This window comes from Ochotona princeps, chromosome 11 (assembly GCF_030435755.1).
Source record: "Ochotona princeps isolate mOchPri1 chromosome 11, mOchPri1.hap1, whole genome shotgun sequence".
In the NCBI taxonomy this organism is placed as follows: domain Eukaryota; kingdom Metazoa; phylum Chordata; class Mammalia; order Lagomorpha; family Ochotonidae; genus Ochotona; species Ochotona princeps.
Genome location: NC_080842.1, coordinates 71,216,114 through 71,239,500, shown reverse-complemented (window position 1 = coordinate 71,239,500; position 23,387 = coordinate 71,216,114). Strand labels below are relative to the sequence as shown.

General features: G+C 56.6%; 1 protein-coding gene across 1 annotated transcript in view; it reads right to left on the bottom strand.

The window, feature by feature from the left end:
• Positions 1 to 69: 69 nt before the first annotated feature.
• Positions 70 to 23,387, bottom strand: part of EVC (EvC ciliary complex subunit 1) — a 39,767-nt gene continuing 16,449 nt past the window's right edge. Inside the window, exons 8-21 of the mRNA XM_058670304.1 lie at positions 21,830 to 21,988; positions 19,833 to 20,049; positions 19,276 to 19,424; positions 18,337 to 18,435; positions 17,322 to 17,534; positions 11,224 to 11,333; positions 6,715 to 6,925; positions 5,317 to 5,523; positions 4,229 to 4,373; positions 2,783 to 2,894; positions 1,766 to 1,892; positions 1,185 to 1,278; positions 656 to 761; positions 70 to 318 (exon numbers count right to left, since the gene is read on the bottom strand). Of these exons, the coding sequence (XP_058526287.1) occupies positions 201 to 318; positions 656 to 761; positions 1,185 to 1,278; positions 1,766 to 1,892; positions 2,783 to 2,894; positions 4,229 to 4,373; positions 5,317 to 5,523; positions 6,715 to 6,925; positions 11,224 to 11,333; positions 17,322 to 17,534; positions 18,337 to 18,435; positions 19,276 to 19,424; positions 19,833 to 20,049; positions 21,830 to 21,988 (2,067 nt within the window). The 3' untranslated portion in view covers positions 70 to 200. The remainder of the gene's footprint in view (positions 319 to 655; positions 762 to 1,184; positions 1,279 to 1,765; positions 1,893 to 2,782; positions 2,895 to 4,228; positions 4,374 to 5,316; positions 5,524 to 6,714; positions 6,926 to 11,223; positions 11,334 to 17,321; positions 17,535 to 18,336; positions 18,436 to 19,275; positions 19,425 to 19,832; positions 20,050 to 21,829; positions 21,989 to 23,387) is intronic.

Below are 23,387 nucleotides of genomic sequence, written 5' to 3'. Positions count from 1 at the left end.
CAGCAGACTGGGAGGAGCCGGGCTGGGCACCAGCAGACGCACAGGTGCCTGATATGAAGGGGAGACTTCCTGTCATCATCCCAGATCCTAACGGCGACACAAACCGCCCCGGCCACGCTGTGTTGCGCAGGGGGTGATGGCAGGAAGCAGAGTCCGTCCTGTGCCCCGTCAAGGCAGCCCCACCTCCCAGGAGCTGGGCTTCAGGCTGGGTCCCCGCGGTGGGAGGCGGCTCTGAGCTCCAAGTCACTTCTGTTCTTCAGCATCTCCTTGCAGCCCTCACCATCGGCAGCTTCGTTCCCCTGCTGACTCAGCCTCTTGCTACACAGACACAGAGCAGGGACAGCGGGCTCAGGAGCCCAGGCCCATGCCCCGCGCCCACGGCTGCCCCTGTGGGCCACATGAAGTAGATGAGCAGCCACGGGGGACCCAAGTGCTTTACAGGCTCACGTGAGCTGCCCCCGGCTCCCCTCCAAAGTGCGGGGGCTGGGAGCAGTGGGGAGGACATGGTGGCTTCCACCAGAGAGGCATCCAGGCCTGACCCAGGGCAAACCCCACTGCAAAACGGCCAACGGCTGACCCTGGGGCTAGGGGCTCCGGGCACTGTGTGAGTGCTCAGCAAGGAGCACGGGGACTAAGCAGGGCCCCTCCCCTGTACCTGAGCACTGCGGCGGGCTGCTCTACAGAGGCCTGCTCCTGGGGTGCTCCTGGGTCCCCCCGTTCCGCGGGTGGGGGCCTCTTCCTTTTGGTCCTGAGGGGCTTCTCTGTGGATGACATGTAACCCTGGTGTGGCTCCATGGCTGCAGCCAATGGCCCCCAACCCCGCAACCCCGAGGCCTCAAGCCCACCCAGGCTGGCTCCCACTGTTACAGCATTCAGCAGGCAGGGAAGAGGCGGGCCAGGGAAATGCTGGGCTTTGCCACTCCCTGTGGCCTCCTCCACCCTGCAGCCCTCCAGCCCTTGGTGCAGTAACACACAGGACAATGATGTTCCCAGCCGGGGAGGAGGGCTCATCACCCACTTTGCAGACTAGAAAATAGAGCTGAGACGGCTGAAGCACACGGGCCCACTCGCATTGTTGGAGCCTCCCATGTGCTGACAAAAGCCCAGTGAGGGTGAGCAGGGTGCCTGCGGGTGAGAGGGAGCCCGTGCTTCCAGGCACCACGGCGCCAAGTCCTCTGACTCACCTGGCAGCCTGCGCTTCGTCGGGAACAGCTGGCTGTCTGCAAGTGGCACCCGGGCCAAGGTGGCCAGCTCAGTCAGGAAGTTCTGCTCGGCCTCCTGGGTGCAAACAGGAGAGGCTGTGCTGGGCTACCTACTGGCCTCGCCTCCACCCCACTCTTACGAGGGACAGTTGCGGGGGGTTCCCATGTGGAGAGACCTGAGCCAGAGCGGCTGGCATGGGTGGGAGAGTCCTCCGTCAGTTCATGTCCCTGCCATCCCTGCAGTTCTCATCTTCTGCCAGCAGGGGGTGGACAGCACAGAACTCTGACCCGCAGTGTGGCCTGATCCTGAGTGGCCGCCCACCTGTGGTGCTCTGCATGCTGGGCAACACTGGCTTTCCTGGACTGGACGGGTCAACAGCCCCAGGGGGCTGGTGGTCTTGTGGGAAGCCCGCATGGCAGCCTCGACCAGAGTGACCCAGTGGGGCAACGAGGCCATGGGGAGCGGGAGAGAGAGGGAGCGAGACAGAGGCAGGCACGGGGACCATGGCGGGATCGACCTGGTACAGCTCAGCTCCTCTGACTGCTGCCCTGGGAAGTGGTACCTGCAGCTGGGTCTCGAGCTGGGCTTCCAGGTTGTCTATGGCCTGGGCTTTCTGCTGGTAGGCATCCAGGCGCATCTGCTGGTGCATGGTGAACTGGGCCAGGAAGCGGGCCTGCCGGGACAGCATCCTGGGGGGAGGGTGGAGCCAGCAGCTGCAGCAAAGAACCCCACCAGAACCTTCCCAGGGGCTTGCAGGGCCATGGCTCTGCAAACCCTGGTCGCATCCAGAGGAGCCGGGCCATTGGGAACATCCAGTCAGCCCCTGTGGCTGACTGCGGGCAGGCCCAGCTGGTATCGTGCAGCTGCGATAGGCCGAGCAAAGAGGCAGCACCCCGTCTGGGGCGGGTGGAGCACTCCCCTAACAGGCCCAGGATCTTCTCACTTTTAAACTCAGAGTCACCCTTGTGAGGTCTTGAGCTCCGCAGCCCCAGCCCAGCTCTATCCCAGGTGGCATAAAAGCCAGGCCCTGTCCCAGGCAGCCCTACCTCCTTCTCGGAGGCCCTTGCCAGCTCAGCTGACCTCCAGCCCGCAGCGGATGGCAGCATTCACACCCACCACCCTGCTCCTGTCGCTCCCCTGCCTCTTTCCTTGTAACAGTCTAAGACAGCTGACCTGGCAGAGCCTCCCAGGCACGGCCTTGCGGCCAACACCTTGACTGCAGACTGCAGGAGGCCACACCCACGGTCACTGTTACAGAACATACTCGCCTTGGCCTTACCCCCTGCTGCCCATCCTGGGCTTCCTGGGGCTTCCACCTGGGTCAACAGCCTGTACCCCACGTGCCCCACCCCCCGTGAGGCCTGCTGCAGGGCCGGGCTGGGGCTGGGAATGCCAGTTGGCATGACTGGGTGTGCCCACTGATCTGTGCCAGGTGCTGTGCACAGAGGAGGAAGCAGCACGAAGGCTCCAGGCCTCCTCGCTTGGACAGGCGGAGACAACGCAGGCAGAGTCCACTCCTGAGGGCACAGCAGACAAAACACGTAGCACGGGGCCCCCCAGGCGCAGCCCGGGACCTCACCTGTCATGTACGGCCTGTGAAGCGCCGAGCACTCCGGCGGCCAGCCCGTTCCCTGTCGGAGGCTGGCGGCCTTCTTCCATTTTGCGCTGTTTGTAGTTTTCTGTTCTCTCACCTGCATGGTTGAACGTGTGGCCATCAGTCAGGTGTGTGCCGGGAGGCGAGCATGGTGCACCTGCTCCTGGAGGTGCTCCACATGCCTCTTCCGGCGCCTAGAGAAGCAGAGAGGCCAACAAGGCAGCTTCTACCCCCGAGTCCCAGCCTTGCGCCAGAGGACTCAGTGGGCAGGAGCAGCTTGCACCTGCCAGGGCTGTCCCCAGCCCTCCCCTGGGAGCTGGGAGGTTGCCCCTTGCTGCTATTTCTCGCACCCCTTCTGGTTCACTGGTGCAGTTGCCATAGAACCCTTGGGTTTGGGAAGCAAAGTGATCAGGGACTCCGGGGTGCCCAAGCTGGGCTCAGGGCAGCATCGCCTTGGCCCCCAGGAGGGTCCTGGCTTGGACAGTGAACCCCAGGGGGGCAAACTCCTCCCCACTCGGCGGCTCTGGGCTGTTTCCACTACAGCAGCTGTGGGACATCCTAGGACCATTGGCCAGCCAGAACCTTCCAGCTCTTGAGGCTTAACCTGGGGGATTTCTGGGGGTTAACTCTAAAGACTAAGGGAGCATGTGGGGTAAGCCCCATCATACGAGGGGCAGAGCCCACCTAAGCACCCTGCCTCCCTACTCAGAGGCCGAGTGTGGGGGAGGTACGACCCAGAATGGACCGGGGAGTGGCCATCCTCGTGTGCGGCTATGGCAGCCGGGAACACTGTCCTTCCCATCAGTCCCCTGGTGTCACGCCCCAGAGCCCATGGGGATCTTCCGGGCCTCAGCGCATCTGTGTCCTGGCCTTCCTGACTTCAGGCCTCCTGGCACATGAATGAGGGCTCTGGCGCTCTGCCGCCAGCAGCTCAGCAACAAGCTCATTTCATTCTGCTGGCCTGAGTGGCAGAGAGTGGCCCCCCACCTCCTGTTCTTGTCTCGACTGATGCATTGAAAGACACCTGCTGCGTGTACATGTATTGTATACGACACATGTGTGCACACACATATGTGCGCATGTATATACATGCCAGCAAGCGCGTGTGTGCATTGTGTGGGCACGTGTGCATGTGTATATTGTACATGTGTTTACATATGCTCTGCACATGTGTTTATATAAGCATGCATGTATATTGTGCATGTATGTGTCTGGGTATGTGCACATGGCTGTGAACATCAGTGTATGTGTGTGCTGTGTGCACGCATGAATGCACTGGGTGCTCATCTGTGTGTATGTGTGTGTGTGTGTGTGTGTCTTTTCGAAACCTTTTTGGGGGTGAGGGAGGGGATAAAAAATCAAACTACTAAAAACATGCAGTCGTCCTCAGTCGGTTCCCACCAACGCCCGGTGCGCGCGCCCGTGCCGTACCCTGCAGGCTGCGCAGCTGCGCCAGCCTCCTCTCCCCGTGCTCCTGCAGGACGCGCCCCAGCTGCCGGTGATAGTCCTGCACCAGGCGGCCGACGCTGGCTCCGGTCACGTACACGCTCTCCACGGCCGCCTCCAGCAGTGTCCTCTGTGGGAACCAAGACAGCAGGCTGGTTGGCGGACTCGCCCCCGCCTCCCCGCCCGGCTCAGCCAGAGAGCAGACAAGGGGCAGCGGCTGGTCTACACCAGGCACAACCGCTCTGCTTTCCCAGGGGACCCCAGCGGCTCTGTCCCCCCCTCAGCAGCCGCTGCAGGCCCTGGACCCTTCTCCAAGCCCTGAGCTCCGGGAAGCCTCTGAGGGTGGGGGGGGGTGCATTGCTGCTCCAGCAGAGGCCGAGGTGTGTCCTCACACCCCATCCCACATGCTGGCAGCAGGCGCCCGCTGTGGCCTAAGGGTTGGAGAACTTCAAGGCGTGACGGAGGCCTTCCCGATGGTACCAGGCAGAGCCCTGATGTTCCCGTGACCCAAGGTGCCTGCATGTTTAAGGCCATATAGTGCAGGCCGTCACTGCTCTGCTGATAAGACCTCAGGCCACGCAAGGCCTGGCTGTGCCAGGGTCGCCACAGGCAGGGCTGGGAAGACCCCAAACCTGTGCAGGCTGAGGTGTAAGTTGACAATGATTTCACACAGTGTGTGAATGATGCTGTGGACGTCCACATGGCCTGGGACAGGAACAAGGTCCTGCAGGCAAGGACACACGCTTGCGGCCACCTCTGAAGTCTGCCAGGGACATCCTGTGCACCACCTGACACGAGTGGGGGTGTCTTACCTTTCCCTCAGGCTAGAGGGGGGCAGCCGAGCAGACACAGATAGTGCATGGTAACGGCTACACGGCCAGGACCTGCTGCTATAAGGAGGCTTTGGATGTGTCTCAGTCTTACTATCTGAGCAATGGGAAACAGGACGATGTTCACCATGCAAGACTTGGAGAACTCAGAACCCTGCCATGTACCCACGTTCTGACCTACCCCACACCAGCACCATTTCCCGCCCCGAGGTTGGCCCTGGGACACAGGGGGCCTGTGCATACCTTGAAGCCATCCCTGTCCTTGGCCCGGCTCCGGGAGGCTGCATGGCGCGCCTGCCCCAGCAGCGCCTGTCCGATGGCTTGTTCCATGTGCTGCTGCAACAGCTGCCCGACATCCCGGGCCTCCGCCAGGAGCTGCTGCTGCAGTTGCAGCCGTGTCTGCTGCGTGTCCGCCTCCAACCGGCCGGCCTCCTCCAGGACACGTGCCTCCTGGAAGAGCGCTGGTGAAACCGCAGCCCGTCCTGGGATGCGGGCGACGGGTGGGGGGCGGCGGCTTCTGGGCTGGCCAAGCCCCAGGCGGGAGAGGCCGCTGTGCATGCTCCCTAGCCCCCTCCCCGAGGCAGTCATTACACACCAACTGTATGCCCACTCTCTGTGGGCGCTCACGCAGAGGGACCTTGCTGACTTTTCTAGAACACCAGGGTTCTTCTAGAACGTGCAAGAACTTCTGGGAAGTGAGCAGCCAAGCCAGGCTGGGAAGGAGATCTGCGTGCATGAGTAGTGTGCCCACGGCCCAGCAGCCACAGCAGGTGCATAGGACACTGGGTCTACTCACAGGAAGTGAGGGGACTCAGAGCCAGGGTCATGACCTGTCCACTTCCCCAAGCTACCCTGGCAGAGCTAAGGGACAGCGACTCACCTGTGTGTGGACATCCAGCAGCTGCCCCAGGGCTCAGGGCGCCATGGCTGACCCTGGACCCAGCCTGCCTGGGCCTCAACCTTGGTACTGGGACTTACAAATCCTTTCCTTTGCTCTCCTGGAACCTCTGAAGTGATGACAGAGGCCCTTTCCTTCCCCAGCCAATGACTGTAGCCCCCGCCCCGACTCCCTTGTATAATTCTCATTGTCACCCACATCCAACCTTTGATATGTGGGTGAACCTGCGGGGCTGCCCTTGTTCTTGCCCAGTAGATCGATGCTTAACTAACTCAACCAAACCCCAACCCCAATCTCTAAACCAACTCCATACCCTAACTCTAAACCTTAACACTAACCCCTAAACCATCACCCCCTGGCTCAAGTACCTGAGCCCCTGCCAACCCCCGACATCAGGGACCCAGATAGAATTCCGGGGCTCCTGGCTTTGGCCTGGATCAGCCGTGGCTGTTGCAGGCATTTGGGGAGTGAATCTGGGGGTGGGATATCTCGCTACCTCTCAAATAAAATTAAAAACAAAAGCAATAAGCTCAGGCCCCAGGCACATGGAAGGGAGATGGTACGAGGACATGGGGAGAAGACAGAGGGACCCCAGATGGAGCCAGCCCTGCCCCGCCCCCTAACACCTTGACCTGGGTGCTAGGAAGTGTGGTGCTGTTATGGGGGTCTCCAGGCTTGGGCAGCATGGCTGGCTGCGGGGCTGCGCCATTCAGATGCTGAGGGGGAGTGCTGGGCTGCCTTACCAGGGCTCGGAGCAGCTGCCACTGGTGCTCGTCCAGGCACTGGGAGGAGCTCTGCTCCAGTGCGTGCTGCTCCCGCAGCTCCTGCAGGAGTGACTTCTTCCCACACAGCCTCATCTGTGTGAGTGTGGCGATGGCGCTGCTGCGGAGGGCCAGCCGCCGGAGTGCTGAGCGCAGCAGCAGGTCCTGCACCTGCAGGATGCCCCGCGTGGACCTTGGGGAGGCAGAGTGGGTGCTGGGGTCAGAGTGCTGCCCAGAAATCCCCAGGCAGGCCTGCCCTCTGCTGCCTGCCCTCCCTCAACATGGTGCTCCCCTGAGCTACCCTCGGCCCCTGTTCCCCTTTCTTGTTTCTGTACATGCGTACATGCAGGCCTGCGGTGCACATCTCAAACCAAACTCCTCTCCAGCTGGGCTACAGCTGAGTCCCTAAGTCAGCGATCTGAGTCAAAATCGGGGGCAGGGGGAGGAAGAGGGGGAGAGAGAGAGAGAGAGACCTTCCTTCTGCTGATTCACTCTCCAAATGTCCACAGGGATCAGAGCTGGGCCAGGTCAAAGCCAGAAACCTCATCTGGGTCTCCCACATGGGTACAGGGCCTGAACACTTGGGCCATCCTCTACTGCTTTTTTAGCGAGCTGGATCACAAGTAGAGTGGCTAGTGCCCAACGGGATGCCAGGCTCGCAGGCGGCTTAGCCCACTGTGTCACAGTGCTGACCTGGCCCAGGTATTTTGTGGTCGCAGCAGAAATGGTCTCAGGCAGCAGGCATGACATCTTCAGGCCAAAAGGAGCCAGATGGGAGATTGGAGGAAAGAAAAAATGAAGAATAAAGAGAAGCAGAAGAGGTAACTGAGACCTCAGTGGACCCCGACTGCATCAAGCCACCACAATATTTCCTGGAGTTGAAAATACTGAGTGCGACAAAACTCACAAGATCACACCTGTGTGAGAGGGGTTACATAAGGTGTTTCACCACTGAGAAGCGATACACACATTGTCCATTGTACACTGACGGGGTGAACTGTCAAATCCCCAGATCAAGAAGAGGTACAGGGAAGCACACCACAATCAAGCCAGAGGAGAGGAGACAATCGAAGTTAAAAAGATCTTCACCCCTTGGCCGGTGCCATGACCTAGCAAGGTAAGCTTCTGCCTGCAGCTCCAGTACCCCACATGGGCACAAGCTGGACTCTGGGCTGCTCCACTTTTGATCCAGTCCTTAGGCCCTACACTCACATGGGTGACTCAGACGAAGCCCCAGGCTCCTGGCTTCACATGGGCTCAGATAGGGTCATTGTGGCCCTTTGGGGAGTGAACCAGCAGATGGAAGATCTCTCTGTTTCTCCTTTTTCTGTAAATAAAAATAAAAAATCCTTACAAAAAACTTAATTCAAAGGATGGCAAGCAAGGAACAGAAAAGGAACACAGCAATGGGTATACAGGGCAAATAGTGAGATGCCAGGCTTGACCTAAGCAGCACAGAGCGCTACACTACACCACCCTCCTGTCTCTCCAACTCTGCACCTCAAACAAAAAAATGACAGTTAAACAAAAATCTTTCCTGTAAGAAAGAAAAATATTTTGCATCAAGTGGAAAACCATGCCGTGCTAATAGTTGCAACAAAATGTCAAAGTGAATATAAACATTGATGAGTAACTGGAAAGCGATTGCAGGCGGGTACTTGGATCTTTTGGAGTTAAAGGAAATGTCCTAGGGTTTGGATTATGGCTATGGGTCTCGAACTCCACACAGCTACTGAAAAATGCGATTCTATTCCTAAAACAAAGAGATGATGAGGTCGGCAACATTAGCCCACCCGACAGATGAGAAGATGGAGGCTAAGGAAATGGTTTGTACCTGGTCGGGTGAATTCTAATTCCAGGTTTGATCCAGGCGCTCTGCTTTCACCCTGTTTCAGGTTTCTGTCTATAATTCGGCAGGCCTTCCATGGCATCATAAGAAAGTATAAGGCATGTGGGGGGGTCAGTTGTGTGCCCCCCCACTTGCATGTAAGAACATCGAGACTGGTTGGCTCAGTGAACTGCAACAACATGGCATCCCTACAGGTTCCACCCAAGATAGGTCCAGGTAGCCCTCAGACCTGATGGTCAGCAGATCAAGAACTTTAGTAGTGACACATCAGGCACCATCTTGTACAGTGTGGCAAAAGCTTTAAGACTTCAGGGATAACAGTGAGCTGCGCATGTGCTGAGCTGGGAGCGAAGTCAAGGAGCTCAGTGGATTGCAGTGGTCCTACAAGGAAACTAATGCTGACTATGGCATTGTATGAGTCAAAATAGGTCCGTGTGGCCCTCAGACCTAACGGCCAACAGGTTCCAGCAAGATCAGCACCACCAACAACCTAGCTATATAAGATACCTGGTGTCTCCCTAGTCCTGGGACCTGCTCCAACCGGAAGTGGGAGAAAGGTTGTGCAGACAAAGGTGCAGCCTCAGCACGGAATCACAGAAGATGGAGACTGTAGAACCAAGAGCTGGGGCTACGGAGACCATGATCCAAGTCCAGTATAAGAACCCAGACCTGAAACTCACCGGAGGGAGCGGCACAAGTGACTGAAAGAAACAGCCATGTACCAATCACAATAAGTAAAATCGAACTGTAGACCTGTGGGTGACAGAGCTTAGAAACCTGCTCCAAGGAGAAGACTCTGCTAACCAGAAGTACAATGACCAAGAGCAAGAGGAACAATGAATATTATCGAAGACTACCCTGCAAAGGAGTAAAAGCTTTTTCCAACCTCAGAGTTAACTGAGAAATACATTGGGAAAATGGGGGGATACAGAATTCAAAACACTTGCTGTAAAACTTAACAACAAGAAGCACATAATACAGGAGCTCAAAGAATTTAAGCAATATGTCACACAGAAAATAAGTAAAATGAAAGCTGATATATAAGAAATTAAGAATACAGTGGAGTAAATTAAATGTACAGTGGAGAGTCTCCAAAACAGAATGGATGAAGCAGAAGAAAGAATCTCAGAATTGGAAGATATTGCCTGTTACTAAACCTGGAAGCAGAGCTGGGTCAAGCTAAAAAAAAGTATTCAAGAATTGAAAGAGACTATTAAAAGGCCAAATCTAAGAGTTATGGGAGTCCCAGAGGTGGAGAAAGAGAAGCTGGGTTTACAAATGTATTCAGTGAAATAATAAGGGAAAATTTCCCTAATCTAGAGAAAGAATTGGGAGACAACATCCAGGAGGGGCACAGAACTTCTAACAGGGTTGATCAAAAGTGATCTTCACCAAGACACATGATCATCAAGCTCTCTTCAACTGAACATAAGGAAAAGATCCTTACATGTGCATGTGAAAAAAAAAATCAACTGACGTGTAATGGAATGCCAATTAAACTCACAGGAGAGCTCTCACAGGAAACTCTACAGGCCAGAAGAGAATGGAGCAAAATATTCCAGATTCTAAAAGCAAAAAGTTGTTGGCCCAGGATAACATACCCAGCAAAGCTCTATTTTGTCTTTGAAAATGAAATAAAATTCTTCCACAGTAAAGAAAAGTTAAAAGAATATGCCTCCTCCAAACCTGCCCTACAAAGGATACTTCAAGATGTTCTCTTGACAGAGAAGAGGAATAGCACCCACCAAAACCAAAGGCAAATGTGAAGAACATCCCAGTAAAATGACAACAGAAGACTAAACCAATGAACAGCCCATTCCTAATATAACAGGACCAGAGTACCACCCATACATATTAACCCTGAATGTAATGGATTAAACTCATCAATCAAACGTCATAGATTAGCAAACTAGATTAAAAAAAAAAAACGAAACCCATCTACTTATTGCCTGTGGGAGACATATCTCCCCAACAGAGATCAACAGAAACTATATCTCATGGATTTTGATTTTTTTCTGTTTCATCTCTTCAAAACACTTTCTTTTTCATTAAATTCTTCACTGACTCATAGATCATACAGTGGCATCATTTTCTTCAAGAAGGTTCTTGATTTTCTTTTTTTCATTTCTTCAGTGAACCATTGGTCATTTGGTATCATGTTATGTAATTTCATGGTGTTTTTAATTTCTTTTTTTCTTCCTGTTATTGATTTTGTTTTGTGGCTTTTCATTTAAGGGAATGTATAATAACTGTGTAATGGAGACTATCATATCCAGATGTGTAGGGTACAATGCAGATGGACTCCCAGTGAAACTGTTTACTATATCTTGACAATAGGATGTTGGACTCTGTCATTGTCCATGCCCGCAATGATGGACACATGACTGTGTATGAAGAACTATACATTAGTAATAACAGGGAAACTCAGTGGGGGGGATGGACTAGGGAGTAAGGGAAGTCTCAGGGCCTATGGAACTATATCATAAAATGATCTATTATGAAGAATACTTCTATAAAGAAGTACAATTTTAAAAAAGAAACTAAAAAAAATAAACGAATAAATATATTCAAAAAAAGAACGTTGAGGCTGGGAACACCCAGGATGCCACACCCAGATCCCTTGGGGAGGATGCTGTACTCACTCCTCGGTGAGGCCACCAAGTCGGCTCAACACTGCGTGGATGGTCCTCTCGTGGCCTTCCCGCAGCTGTACCTGCAGCACCGCGGACAGCGCCCACTCCTCCATCCACACCTGGACCCAGGAGAGAGACAGGTGAGCAGGCGGAGACCCAGCCAGAGTCCTGCTATCAACCTTGGTCTACTGTACTGCACACTCCGCTGGCGCTTGTCTAGTCTCCTGTGAGATCATTAACATCTGTGTTTCCTTCTCCAAGTCCCCCCACCTGCAAGTGCATCTTAAATCATCTGTAACCTGTTACCTGCGGATTGAGGAAGGGGCCTACTTTCCTTTGGGTAAACAGGCAATTCCTGACCCAGCATTGTTTACACGGTAATTGATCTTTTCCTAACTTGGCTGTGGTGCCATCCTGTTTAGTACACACTGTCGGTTTTCTTCTGCCTGTATCTCACACCCCCCGCTTTAACTACGGTCGCTTGTAGTGATGACACTTCTCCAAGTGTGCCCCCTCCCTCTCCTACACAAAGCCATCCTGGCTCTTCTGCCTGAAACTCAGGTTACATTGAGAGGCAAAGGAATCAACAGCTTTGCAAATGACGTTTTCTCACTGACTACTCGGTATTTCTCTTATTTTCTTTATGCCTTCACTGACGCGTTATAAACTTTCTCACTGGGGTTTCTTTTTAAAAATGCATCTATTGATTTGAAAGGCAGAGTTACAGAGAGAGACAGAGAATCTTCCATTTGCTGGTTCGCTCCCCAGATGGCTGCAATGGCTGTAGCTGGGCTGATCCAAAGCTAGGAGCTTCATCTGGGTCTCCCACATTGGTGCAGGGGCCCAAGCACTTAACATTATCCCATTGCTTAACATTAACAGAGAGATGGATCAGGAGTGGAGCTGCCAGGACTCAAACCAGCGGCCAGACGGGTGTGCAGCGCCTTGGTGCTTTTCCCGCTAGGCCACCGTTGCAGCCCCATCCTCTGAGCCTTTAAACTCATGGGTCAAGTTTTTCTCCTCTTACTGTCTTGATGACAACCCGTCTTTAGGGTGTCACTAGCTGCTGCAGGTACAGAGGAAAGCCATGGGGCCAGGATTCGGATTTTGTGTTTGACAAATGTGCTGAGCAGCTCTGGTGGCTGTGATGGCTGCGGATTCCTGTGGCTTCTTTAGGGGGGCACGTGTGTGGGAGCACAGTACGTTCCCCTGACTTGCTCAGATCTTCCTGGTACAGCCAGACTCCCCAATTGCGTGGCCTCTCATTTCCTGCGGGAGGGAGAATCCGTGGGCCCCTGCAGTCTGAATTTACTCTCTCTGTTCAGCTCTGCCATGATGTGCTTTGGTTTTCTGCATTTTCGGGCTTCATCTTTGTACCTTCTTGATGGACCATGACCTCCACAGGCCACGATGGCCCTAAAGGCAGCCTCCTGCCTGACCTGTGGTTGGTCTGACCTACATATGGATCCACACTGACAGCTTGGGCCACAGTGGGCAGCGTATGTGACCCTGCCTGGTGAGGTGTATGCATGTGGGCTCTGTGACCCTGGCATGACGAACCCACCTTGTAAGCCATTTCTCAGCATCACGCATCTGTCACTCAGAGGCAAACGCTTACACAGGCCTGCGACTGCCTGCCATGTTGCGCCCTTCTCCTCGGTGCTGAGGCCTCGTGGTCGCACTATTGTGGCAGCACCTGCTTGTGTGATTTCGGCAGGATTCACTATGGTCATGGTCACAGAGGAGCCCTGTCCAACGTCTAGGCAGGAGGTCCCCGAGAGGGCGGGTCCAGCTCTTGATTTGCAGCGTCCCCATTGGCCCAGGTGCAGCGGGCATCACTCAGTGGATTCTACGTGTACCTCACCTCCAGGACAGAGGAAAGGTGCGGTTGCAGGTCCTCCCCACTTTGGGACGGTTCTGTTGTCTTGCTTCTGCCCTGCCCCATTTAACTTCCTTGGCACAATAATATTTCTCATTTCCTTTTGCCCTTGGTCTTCGTTTGTTGTTTTGAATGCCACACCTTGGCTGTCTTTCTGTCCAGTGGTTTTCCATTGAGAGCACGCCTTCCTGGCTCAGCAACACGCACGCTGGGCGTCTTCCCAACCTCAGGACGCCTGGCTGCTGTTGGCTGAGTTTCTTTTCCCTCATCACTTGGAACGGCTGTGCTCCTCAAGGGTCGCCAGGCTCTGCTCCTGGCATCCAGCAGGACTTAGGGGTGGCACAAGGAGGTATGCGAGTCCATTCTCTGCTGCCTCTTCCACATCCTCCCCACCCCTGGTCAGCTCCTGGGCTGCCCCCAGCCCACTCTCTTGCATGCTTCTTAGAACTCAGGCGCTGCTCCTTCAGCCCTGGTTAACCTGCAGTTGGATTACCCATTACAGCTTTATTTTCCTTGTGATAATTGTTTATAGAAACATGTTTTCCAATTCCCCTTTCTGAAGATTTATTTATTTGAAAGTCAGAGTCACAAAGAGAGGGGAAGGGACTGAGACAGAGAGATCTGCCATTTGCCATTTTGCTGCCTACAAGGCTGCACCAGCCTGGAGCCAGGAGCCAAGAGCTTCATCTAGGTCTCCCATATGGGCAGGGGCCTAAGCACTTGGGCCATTTTCTGCTGTTTTTCCTAGACCATTCACCAGGGAGCTGAATTGTAATGGAGCAGCCTGGACAAGAAGAAGCACCCATATGGGATGCTGGCATGGCAGCCAGCAGCTTTAATGGCTATGCCGCAAAGCCAGTTCCTAAGTGTACATTCTGCCCCTCTGGTCAGCATTCCTGGCTGCCTGCGTACATGCTGACTCCCACTTGGGGTGCGCTGTCCCCTGGCTGTGTCAGCTCATCCTCACTGTGGCTTTGTTGAAAATTCCGTCAGGGCCAAGGCTGGGCAGGCAGTGCACAGTAGAACAGCTGCTGACGCCTATGCCTGTCTGTCCCCACAGCTCTCACCCTTCTACTCCCCACACCCATCCCTGGTGCTCTCACATCACGGGGGGGGGTGGTCAGGTACCCTTCTCAGCAAGGACTGGGTCACCACATGGGGCCTCTTTCCAAGCCACTCCTCTCGGCAGCCTTCTCAATGGCCGTGCCAGCAGCAGCCTGCAGGTGGCGTCCGCTGCCCTTGGGATGGGAGGAGAGCAGCCGCCTGCACCTGCCACCTGGCCCAGGCCCTCAAGGATCTGAGATCTGCAGTCACACATGAGGACACTGTGTGGCCTGGCACAGCTGCCCCAGAATCAGCCTCTCCCCTTGTGAGGAGTTCACGAGTGCTGGTTTGTGTCCCGGCTGATAAACTTCCAGTCCTGCTCCTGCAGATGTGTCTGGGAAAGCACATGGGAAGCCTGGATGCGTTTCTGACTCCTTGCTTCAGCCTGGCCCAACCCAGGCCTTGTGGCCATCTGGGTAGCGAACCAGCAAATGGAAGATGCCTCTCCACTCCCTGTAACTGTGACTTTCAAATGAATAAATCTTTTAAAAAATACGCATTCTACAGATTGGAGGCAGACAAATATCTGGCATTCTGCCTGTGAGATGAGGACGGGGGAGGCCATTCATCCAGCTACAGAGGGAGGGCCCGGGGGCGGTGATGAGGGGGTGGAAGAGGCATCCATAGCACCCATGGGAGCGCTGTTGGCCATGCCAGACTCAGGACAATCCCCCCATCTCAAGCTCTGGATCCTATTAGCAGGGTCCTCTCCACCTTGCCCCCTGAACAGCTACGGGTGCTAGGATTGGGGTGTGGACATCTACACTCCGCTTGCCTCCAAGAAGCGGCCCTGGTAGAGCCGGGAGCCCAAGGAACATCCTTGGATCAGCTGCTCCCGTGGCACCACCACGAACACCACCAAGTCTAGCAAGTTCTCTGAGCATCAGGAGACAAAACCACGTTGGCCTTGGTGGCTGGAAAACCACATGGGAGAGGTGATTCGTGGCGGGAGTTCCTGCGATGCTCTGCTCCTAGGGGTGCTGTGTTCGTTTCCACACTGAGAGCTGGCTGCCAAAGATAAGGTGCCCCTAAAACCTTCATGCTGATTTGGGGCAAGGAAGCCACCAATCAGCAGATGAGTCATGCCATCTTCATTTCGGGGTGCACCTGTTTAATCAGCAGATGAGGTCGTCAGCATCATGGCTTGCTTTCAGAACAAAAAGTCCCTCAGAAGGTCCACATGGAACCGTGTGGGACCATGAGTGCCCACAGTGACCCCTGGCCCACATGGAACCGTGTGGGACCATGAGTGCCCGCAGTGACCCCTGGTCCACATGGAACCATGTGGGACCATGAGTGCCCACAGTGACCCCTGGCCCACATGGAACCGTGTGGGACCATGAGTGCCCGCAGTGACCCCTGGCCCACATGGAACTGTGTGGGACCATGCGTGCCCACAGAGAACCCTGGGAAGGCTTGCTGAGCCACACTCAGTGCACGGCTGGTTGAGCAACTTCAGACTCATCACCATGGAGATTTTCAACAAGTCCTGAGTATCGCTTTGGCACAAAGTTCGGGAATTTTCCAATTCCAAGCCCATTAAGTGATGAAATGAACATTGTTGAAAAGCTCCTCACAGGGGGCTACTGGGGGTCCCCAGATGCTGGGGTTTGGGGACATTCAGGAAACTGCAGGAGGTCAGCTGATGGCGTCGCCTGCCATGTATGGGCATTCTGGGTCAACCCATGTCCTGAGCTTCCATGGGTCAGGTGTGTGCCCACCACAGCACGCCCTGAGAGGCCCTCTGCAACCAGTGTCAGAGGCCCAGGACGCTGACCTGGGGAGCGGACCAGACACAGACACTGGCTTCCTCCACCCTCCCTCTTTCCCCGGGGGCTGCAGGTTCCTCAGCCTGGGACCCAGGATTTGGGAGGAATCGGATAAGCTGTCAGATTCTGTTTAGATTCCTGGGGAAGATACCAGGCACCTAGGTCACACATGGTAACTGCCGAAGCTGCATCGCTGTTGCCAAAACAGAGCAACATTTGGGGCCAGTGAGATGGCTCAACAGGCTAATCCTCCAACTCCAAGCTCCAGCATCCAATATGGGCACTGGATTGTCCCTGCTGCTCCACTTCCCATCCAGCTCCCTGCTTGTGGCCTGGAAAAACAGCAGAGGATAGTCCAAGTGCCTGGGACCCTGCACCTGTGTGGGAAACCTGGAAGCAGCTCTGGCTGCTGGCTTCGGATTGGCTCAGCTTTGGCCGTTAGTCATTTTGCAGAGTGAACCAGAGGATGGAAGAGTGCTCTCTGTCTCTGCTTTCTCTGTAAATGTTCCCTTCAAAAAAATAGTCTTAAAAAAAATGAACTGGCCTTGGTACTAGGAACCAGTGGCCGTCTGCACGGACCAGCAGCCAGCACTGCCAGAGCTATCTCCCGGCCGGCCCCTGCTTGCCCCAGGGGACACGGGCATCCCGCCCAAGAGCAGTTTTGTGGATTCTGGGGTGCAGGAGGCCATGAGCAGGACATATGCTTGGGGGCTGTTGCAGAGTCCCCCTTGGACTGTATTGCTTTGACTGTCTCAAAAGTGACCATGGCTACATGCTGTATTCACGCTGCTGTGCCTAGTCTTGACGGCTTATAATGCCTTGATGGCCTCTCGCAGTGCCTGAGGCCTGAAGTCGGCTTCCGTCAGGGTAGGCCAGGCTGCGGCTCTGACCGAGGGATCTGCCCCGTGTCTTCCAGCTCCTGGGCGCCCCCATCCTGGTCTGGGGGCTACACTGCACTAGCCCTGTTGCCCTCATCACCTCTCCTTGGGACTCTGGCCTTCCTACCTCCCGGAAGGGCCCGTGATGACCTCGGGTTCAACTGCATGACCCGGGCAGCTCATCCTGCTCACCCTCCTTCCCTTACTTCCATGACTGAGTCCCAGCTGCCACATGCCCAGGCTCTGGGGGGAGGAGGTGGCCATCCCTGCGGACTGTTATTCTATCTGTGGTGACACTCCTGGGCTCTCACCCCAGACCCAATCTCCATGACACACGGGAGTGTGTATGGCCCCTCCCTGCCACTGACCCACGCCCCCTTCTCTTTTCTGTCCACTTTCTTCCCCCATTCCCTCGGTGGTCTCCAACATGCATCTCCTCCCCCGTGACACCCTCTCCCCACCTCCAGGCCCCAGCACCTGCTCCTCTTGCTCCAGCAGCTCCTGGAAGAGGCGCCACTGCTGCCTCCGGAAGCGGTCGGACTGCCCCAGCTGCCGTGCCGCGCTGGCCTGCACCTCCTGCCGCAGGGATTCGCACTCGGCACCCGGCAGCCCCGCCTGGTGCGGGAGTGTCTGCAGGAACAGCGTGTCCACCAGCCGCTGGAAGGCACGCACGGTGTCGCCGAACAGCTCCTGCAGCCAGAGCCATATGGGTCAGGAGCTGCCGCCTTACTGAGCTTCCCGAGCAAGGCGCTGAAGGTCCAGAGATGGAACTCATACGTCACACACATGTACCCTGAGACACAAACATACACCTTCAGACACTCATACACAGAGACACGTTTGTTCATGCACACACCCCCATGACACCCATGTGTGCAGACATGTTTCCAGAAACAGTTACATACACACACACACAACCTGATGTACACAGAAGGAAACATTCACACTCATGCATGCATGTAGAGACACACACACCTGCACACACAATCACACACGTAAGCACATGTGCACACACAGGTACACATCTATATGCACACACCTGCACACATAGTTTGGGGATGTACCAGCTGCCTTGGAGCCCTCTCAGACCCCACAGCCCGGATCAAATCCCCGAGCTACCTGCTGACCTGGTGCCCTTCACCTCGGGCACCTCTTTCACCTGCCCTGGCTCCGTGGGCGGACCTGGGAGGATTCTCATACCTCCCCTGCCACCTGCACACTCAGGCAAGTTCTCTGCCAAGAAAAACATGTACATGGCAGAGGTACATGCCATTCCTCTCTGCCCCTGCCATCTGCTGATGCAGGACACCCCAAAGTCCGCCTGCTGAACTGAGTGGGCGGGGAGGCTGCTGGTCACCACGGCCACCTCACTGCCTGCTGCCACCTTCGCTGCCCCACCCACAAGGCGGTGCTCTGTCTGCCCGGAGCTCCACCCCGCCCCGTGTCTTGTGGTCCCGGTGCCCATGTGCCCGTCCCAGCTGAGATCACGCACCTGGCAGAGCGCGACCATGGCCTCGGCGGCTCTGATGTCCTCCTGCTCCTCCAGGTCACTCCGCATCAGCCTCTGCCTCTCCAGGACCCCGTGGAAGACCTGTTGAGAAGGCAGCCGCTAAAAGAACAGAAAACGCCAGCCAACCCCAATCTGTTCAAACCTGACCTACAGCCGGGAAACCAAGGCACGGAGCTGACAGCCAGCCAGGCCCTGCCCTGCCCTGCACAAGAGCCTGGGCCACAGCCTGAGGAAGCCCAGGCAGTGAGGGCATGAGCTGTGCCCAGCACCAACATGGGCCCAGAGAAGCAGGCTGGCACTGCCACTCCTGCCTCCCGGGCCTCCCCACTGCTGCAGGCATGGTCACTTGCATTTTGTAGGAGGGAGGCCGAGTGCTCGCGCAGTCAGCAGATGGCTGCTGGCCCCGGTGCTGTGAGCAGAGCCGCTATGCATGATGGCCATGGACAGTGGCCCCTTTCCTTGCCCAGGGAAACACACAGAGCTAAACAGAGTCCTGCTTGTCTCCCTGAGCTCTGGCCAGTCCCTGTGGCTTTGGCAGATTTCTCCCCCATGCCACTTGCTGTCTCCCTGTAGCTGTCTCCCTTTCCAGGCCAGAAAAAGGGCACATGCTAACCTGGCCACCCCTTCCCTCAGGTCCTGCTGCAGGGATGGCAACTGCTTCCCCTGCCTTCAGTGTGGGGCACACTTGTGCCATGTGCACCACTGCTTGGCCACGCCCTCTTGCTGATGCTCCCCCTCCCCAGAAGATGTACAGGAGAGGTCTGGCCAGGGACACGGTGGCTGAGGGACCGGGCTCCAGGCACTGGGCTGACATGGAGGCCAGGAGCTGGCCTTGTACCTGACAGCTTCCTGCACAGGGTAATGGGCACCGAGCACCCAGTTGGCTCAGGCTGTGTGCGCCCCAGGCGCCTGTGCAGTCACCTGGAGGAACTCCTCGGGGCTGGCCGTCAGCTGGGCTTCGGCCAGGAATCTTCTCTGCTCCTCTTCCTGGGCTAGTGTGAGCTGTGTCATCCTCTCTGTCTGGTGAGCCAGGGACGCTTTGGCCAGCTCTTGGCCCTGCTGGACGAACTCTGTGAAGGAAATCAGTTGCAATTGACAGGGGACACCCCATGGGGCCTGCCCGGGCTACCTCTCCCCAGGCTGCACCCTGACCAACCCATGCGCCCTGCAGCCGTACAGGGTCCTGTGACCCTGGCCAGGACCACGGGGTACAGCTGAGCGACAGGGCTGGCCTCTGAGCATCTCTGAGGTCACTCCACCCCACCAGCCACCTAGACACCCCTTCTCCATGTTCCCAGTGGTCCTGATGAGAGACGCTGCCAAGTCATGGAGACCTGCAGGGAGGAGGCATCTTTGGGCTCAGAACCCTCATCAGCTCTGCTTGTAAAGTGAATGCCCAGGCCCGGGGTCGGGACTGGGAGGCTGCCCGTCTCCTCCCAACCCTGATGGGGCATTTCCAGTCCCGGGCCCCAACTCACGCCTGCTGAAGCGCTCTGCCTCCTCCCAAAAGGCCTTGTGTTGCTGGGTCAGGAGTTCCTCCCTGTGGGGCGCCGACAGCTTCCCCTCGGCACTCAGCAGCTCCAGGCCGTGGGAAATGGCAGCCAGGCGGCAGCGGGTCTCCTCCTGCACCTGCAGCCGCAGGGACTCCACGGCCTTGGCCAAGTGCACCCGTGCCATGGTCCTCTCCAGGGCATCCTGAGAGGAAAACACAGGGGCAGACGGACAGCCGCTGTGGCACTGGCTTCTGGGCGAGGGCAGAGCTTGTGACAGCTCGCTTCTGAGGCTTGGCGCGCAGAGAGCTTCCTGGAGAAGGCGTTACTGGGTAGGCCCTCTTCCCTGCTTGCCGGCGTGGCCGTGCCCAGGCTGTGACCCAGCACAGACCTGCCAGGGGCAGGTGCTAGACACTGCACAGCAAGAACCACAGCATGAACAGGGCTGGTGCCTCCCCCAGCTCGAAGCTGACCTCCTCCGCTCAAGCCCCCAGCTGCCTCAGCTTGGCCCAGGGTCACTTCCATCATGCCCTAAGCCTGACTGTGGAGTCTGCCTGGACCAGCCACCCGGCCTGGTCAGGGCTTGCTCAAGATTACAGGGTCTTCAGTCCTCCCCTGCTTGTCCCTGTCCTTGGCGCCCCCTCCTCCAAGCCTCACTGCCCCCAGGCTTCTGTCTCTGAGCCCCAGGCTGAGCCCCTGAAGATGGGACCAGGCAGAGCCACCATGTGGTCCCATTTTCTGTGCTCTTCTGGGTTCTGACAGTTGTGAGCAGGAAGAGAAAGAGGGACATCTTCCACGAACCCAGGTTCCAACCTGGACCCCGGCCCCACGCCCTGGTGTGCCTCTCCTCCAAGCCAACAAGCGGACAGCCGCCCTCAGCCTGGGACCAGTAGAGGGCGCAAGAGGACAAGCGGAGGTGCCAGATGCCCGTGGACTGGAGGGTGGATGGCCAAGATGGGGCCTGGGCTGTGGCCACCCCTAAGGTGAGGGTGTCTGGACTCTGTCTAGCACAAGCCCCATGCTCCATGGCAACAGAGCCAACGGCAGGTTCAGGTTCAAGGAAGGGTGGGGTGGACGGAGGGACATGGGCAGAGGGACAAGGCTTGTAGGGATGGTGGCTGCTTGCTGAGAGGAGCAGAGCCCCTCAGGGTTGAAGTGCAAACACGGCTCCACAGTGGGTGCTACACGACCCTGGGGGTCCCCTTGCCCCATCCCTGCCATGCACTTGACCCCACATGTAAGGGCGGAATAGGCAAAGCTGCAGAGTAACAATGGCCAGGGCAGCCCAGGTTCCATTGACCTTACTGTTTCTTCCATGATGCAGGCCAGCCCCACCTGTCTCAGAGCGCCTGTTCCTGGAATCTCTGGGTCCCCCAGTTTTGAATATTCTGGGGTGCCTTATGGCACTCTCCAGGTCCGGTTGTTCCTGGAGCTGACCAGCAGCTGGCTGAGATATGGGCGCTGAGCACATCCTCCTGGCCCTTGCTAACCAGCACGGCAGTGACTGGCTCACAACTGCTGCACCTGCTGGCGTGGAGCCCGCGGCATGCTGGGGCAGAGCTCACCTGAATGCTCCCTGTGAGCTTGTGTCTGTCCTGAAGTCCTTGCACCTGCTGGCTCCCCAATACCCCCATACCCTGTGGGACTGCAGGCACTACCGTGTTTCCCAGATGGACAGATGGGCAGTGGGTCGGGGAAGGGCAGGGGCATGGATGGGAGAGCAGTCAAATGGGGGAAGGGCGGGCAGATGAAAAGGTGGGTGGTGGATGGATGGATGAATGGATGGGTGGATAGATAAGGAAAGGTTGGGTGCGTGGGTGGACGGATGGATTAGTGTGATGGATAATGGATTTGCTGCTTTTTCAGGGTCTCTAACTCTCAGCTAAAGACTTTAGTCCCAGCAGACTCTAAGGTGCCTCAGGCCCCAGGCTCCCAGCTGTCTAGTGCGAGCAGTGTCACGCTCCCTTCCCCCGCCCCCACATTACCAAGGCCTGCACGTCCTGAGCCTCGTGCAGCAGGCCTTCGGCCACAGTCATCCTCTCCGTGAGCGCAGTCACGAGCTGGCGGGCCCTGGAGCTGGAGCACTTCAATTGGTCCACAAGAAAATGCTGGATGTTTTCCATCTGTTTCCAGAAAGCTTCCATCTGTGAAACGAGTGTAGGAAGCAAGGGGCAGGGGGAGAAATGTTACTTCAGGAAGCCACACAGTGTGTGCCTGGGAATCATTCTTCACTCCCGAGGGTTGACGGAGCTTCTCAACCCTTCCACAGTCTATGCGACTTCATCTCAGGCACCGTCACGAGCTGGGGAGCGCCCCCGTCTCAGGCCTTGTGGATGCCAGTCAGCGCCCGGGAGACTTCACAGCAAGAGCAGCCAGCTCCTGTGCTGACAAACTCTTAAATAGGATGTAACTGCTCCCCAGGTGCTCATGGGCTGTGACCAGAACCTCCTGCAAGCTCCCACCTCTCTATAAGCGATTAGCCACGTCATCGACAAAAAAGCATAAATGGCTTCAGAGAGGAGGCGGCCCACACTGGCGCTTACTGTAAAGTCTTAGTTTGTCCGGTCATCAGTAACGGAGCCAGGGTCCCCACGAGGCTCGGGTACCTGGGACATTCCTTTGAGAGCCGTGACAAGGATACCAGAGGCTGCAGTAAATGCAGGCCGTGTCCTTCACACACCTGAGTGCAAGACCGGGTGTGCCTGCATTTCAGCTCGGCTCCCCTACTCGCTGTGGCTGGGATCTTTTCAGATGCTGAAAGGAAGCCTTGGTGCTGTACGGGGCATGGGAAGGGGCAGGGCCTGCGCCGACCACGCTGTTGTGGCCATGGGTCATGATGCTCGGGGCTCCCATCCTTGGCCAACCCTGCAAGAAAGCTGTGCCATGCAGACAGGCGCCTCTGGCAGCTTGGCCTCCTGTCCTAGCCAGGGATCTCAAGGCAGCTCAAGGAGCCTGGCCTCGCCACTGCTTAGCTCCTCATCGTATGCCACTCCTGTCTTCCTGGCACCCTCCAGCTGAAGCTCCGCCAGTAGGTAACCTACTTCCAGCTTCCCCAAGAGGTGGCGGATGGCCAGCCTCGGACCCTGCACACCCCAACACCCGACTCTGGGCCCGGTCAGCTCTGCTCTCCCAGGCCCGGGAAGCCAGGCTACTCCCTTGTACTTATTCAAAACTCTCAGTGGATTCTGTGCCTGGCACCACAAGCTGATTCCCCTCTGGCTCCTGGGCGGCCAGCCCACCTCCTCTCCCTTTCTCATCCTGATCTAATAACCTATCCTTAAGCACGGGTGGCAGGACCCTGGGCTCAGCGACACCCCCTTCTCACCCACTCTCCCTGCATAAGAGCCTAGGCCACCATGGCGGTGCCAGCAGGCGAGGTCACCGATATGTGGCAGAACACTGTGATGGCTACAAACCCTTTCCCTGAGGAAAAGCAGAGGCAGACAAGGTGGTCCACGCAGCTGTGGAAAATCAAGGGACCCGGAATGCAGGCTCTGCCCCGGGTCACCTCATTGTGACCCACAATTCTAGAAGCATCTACGT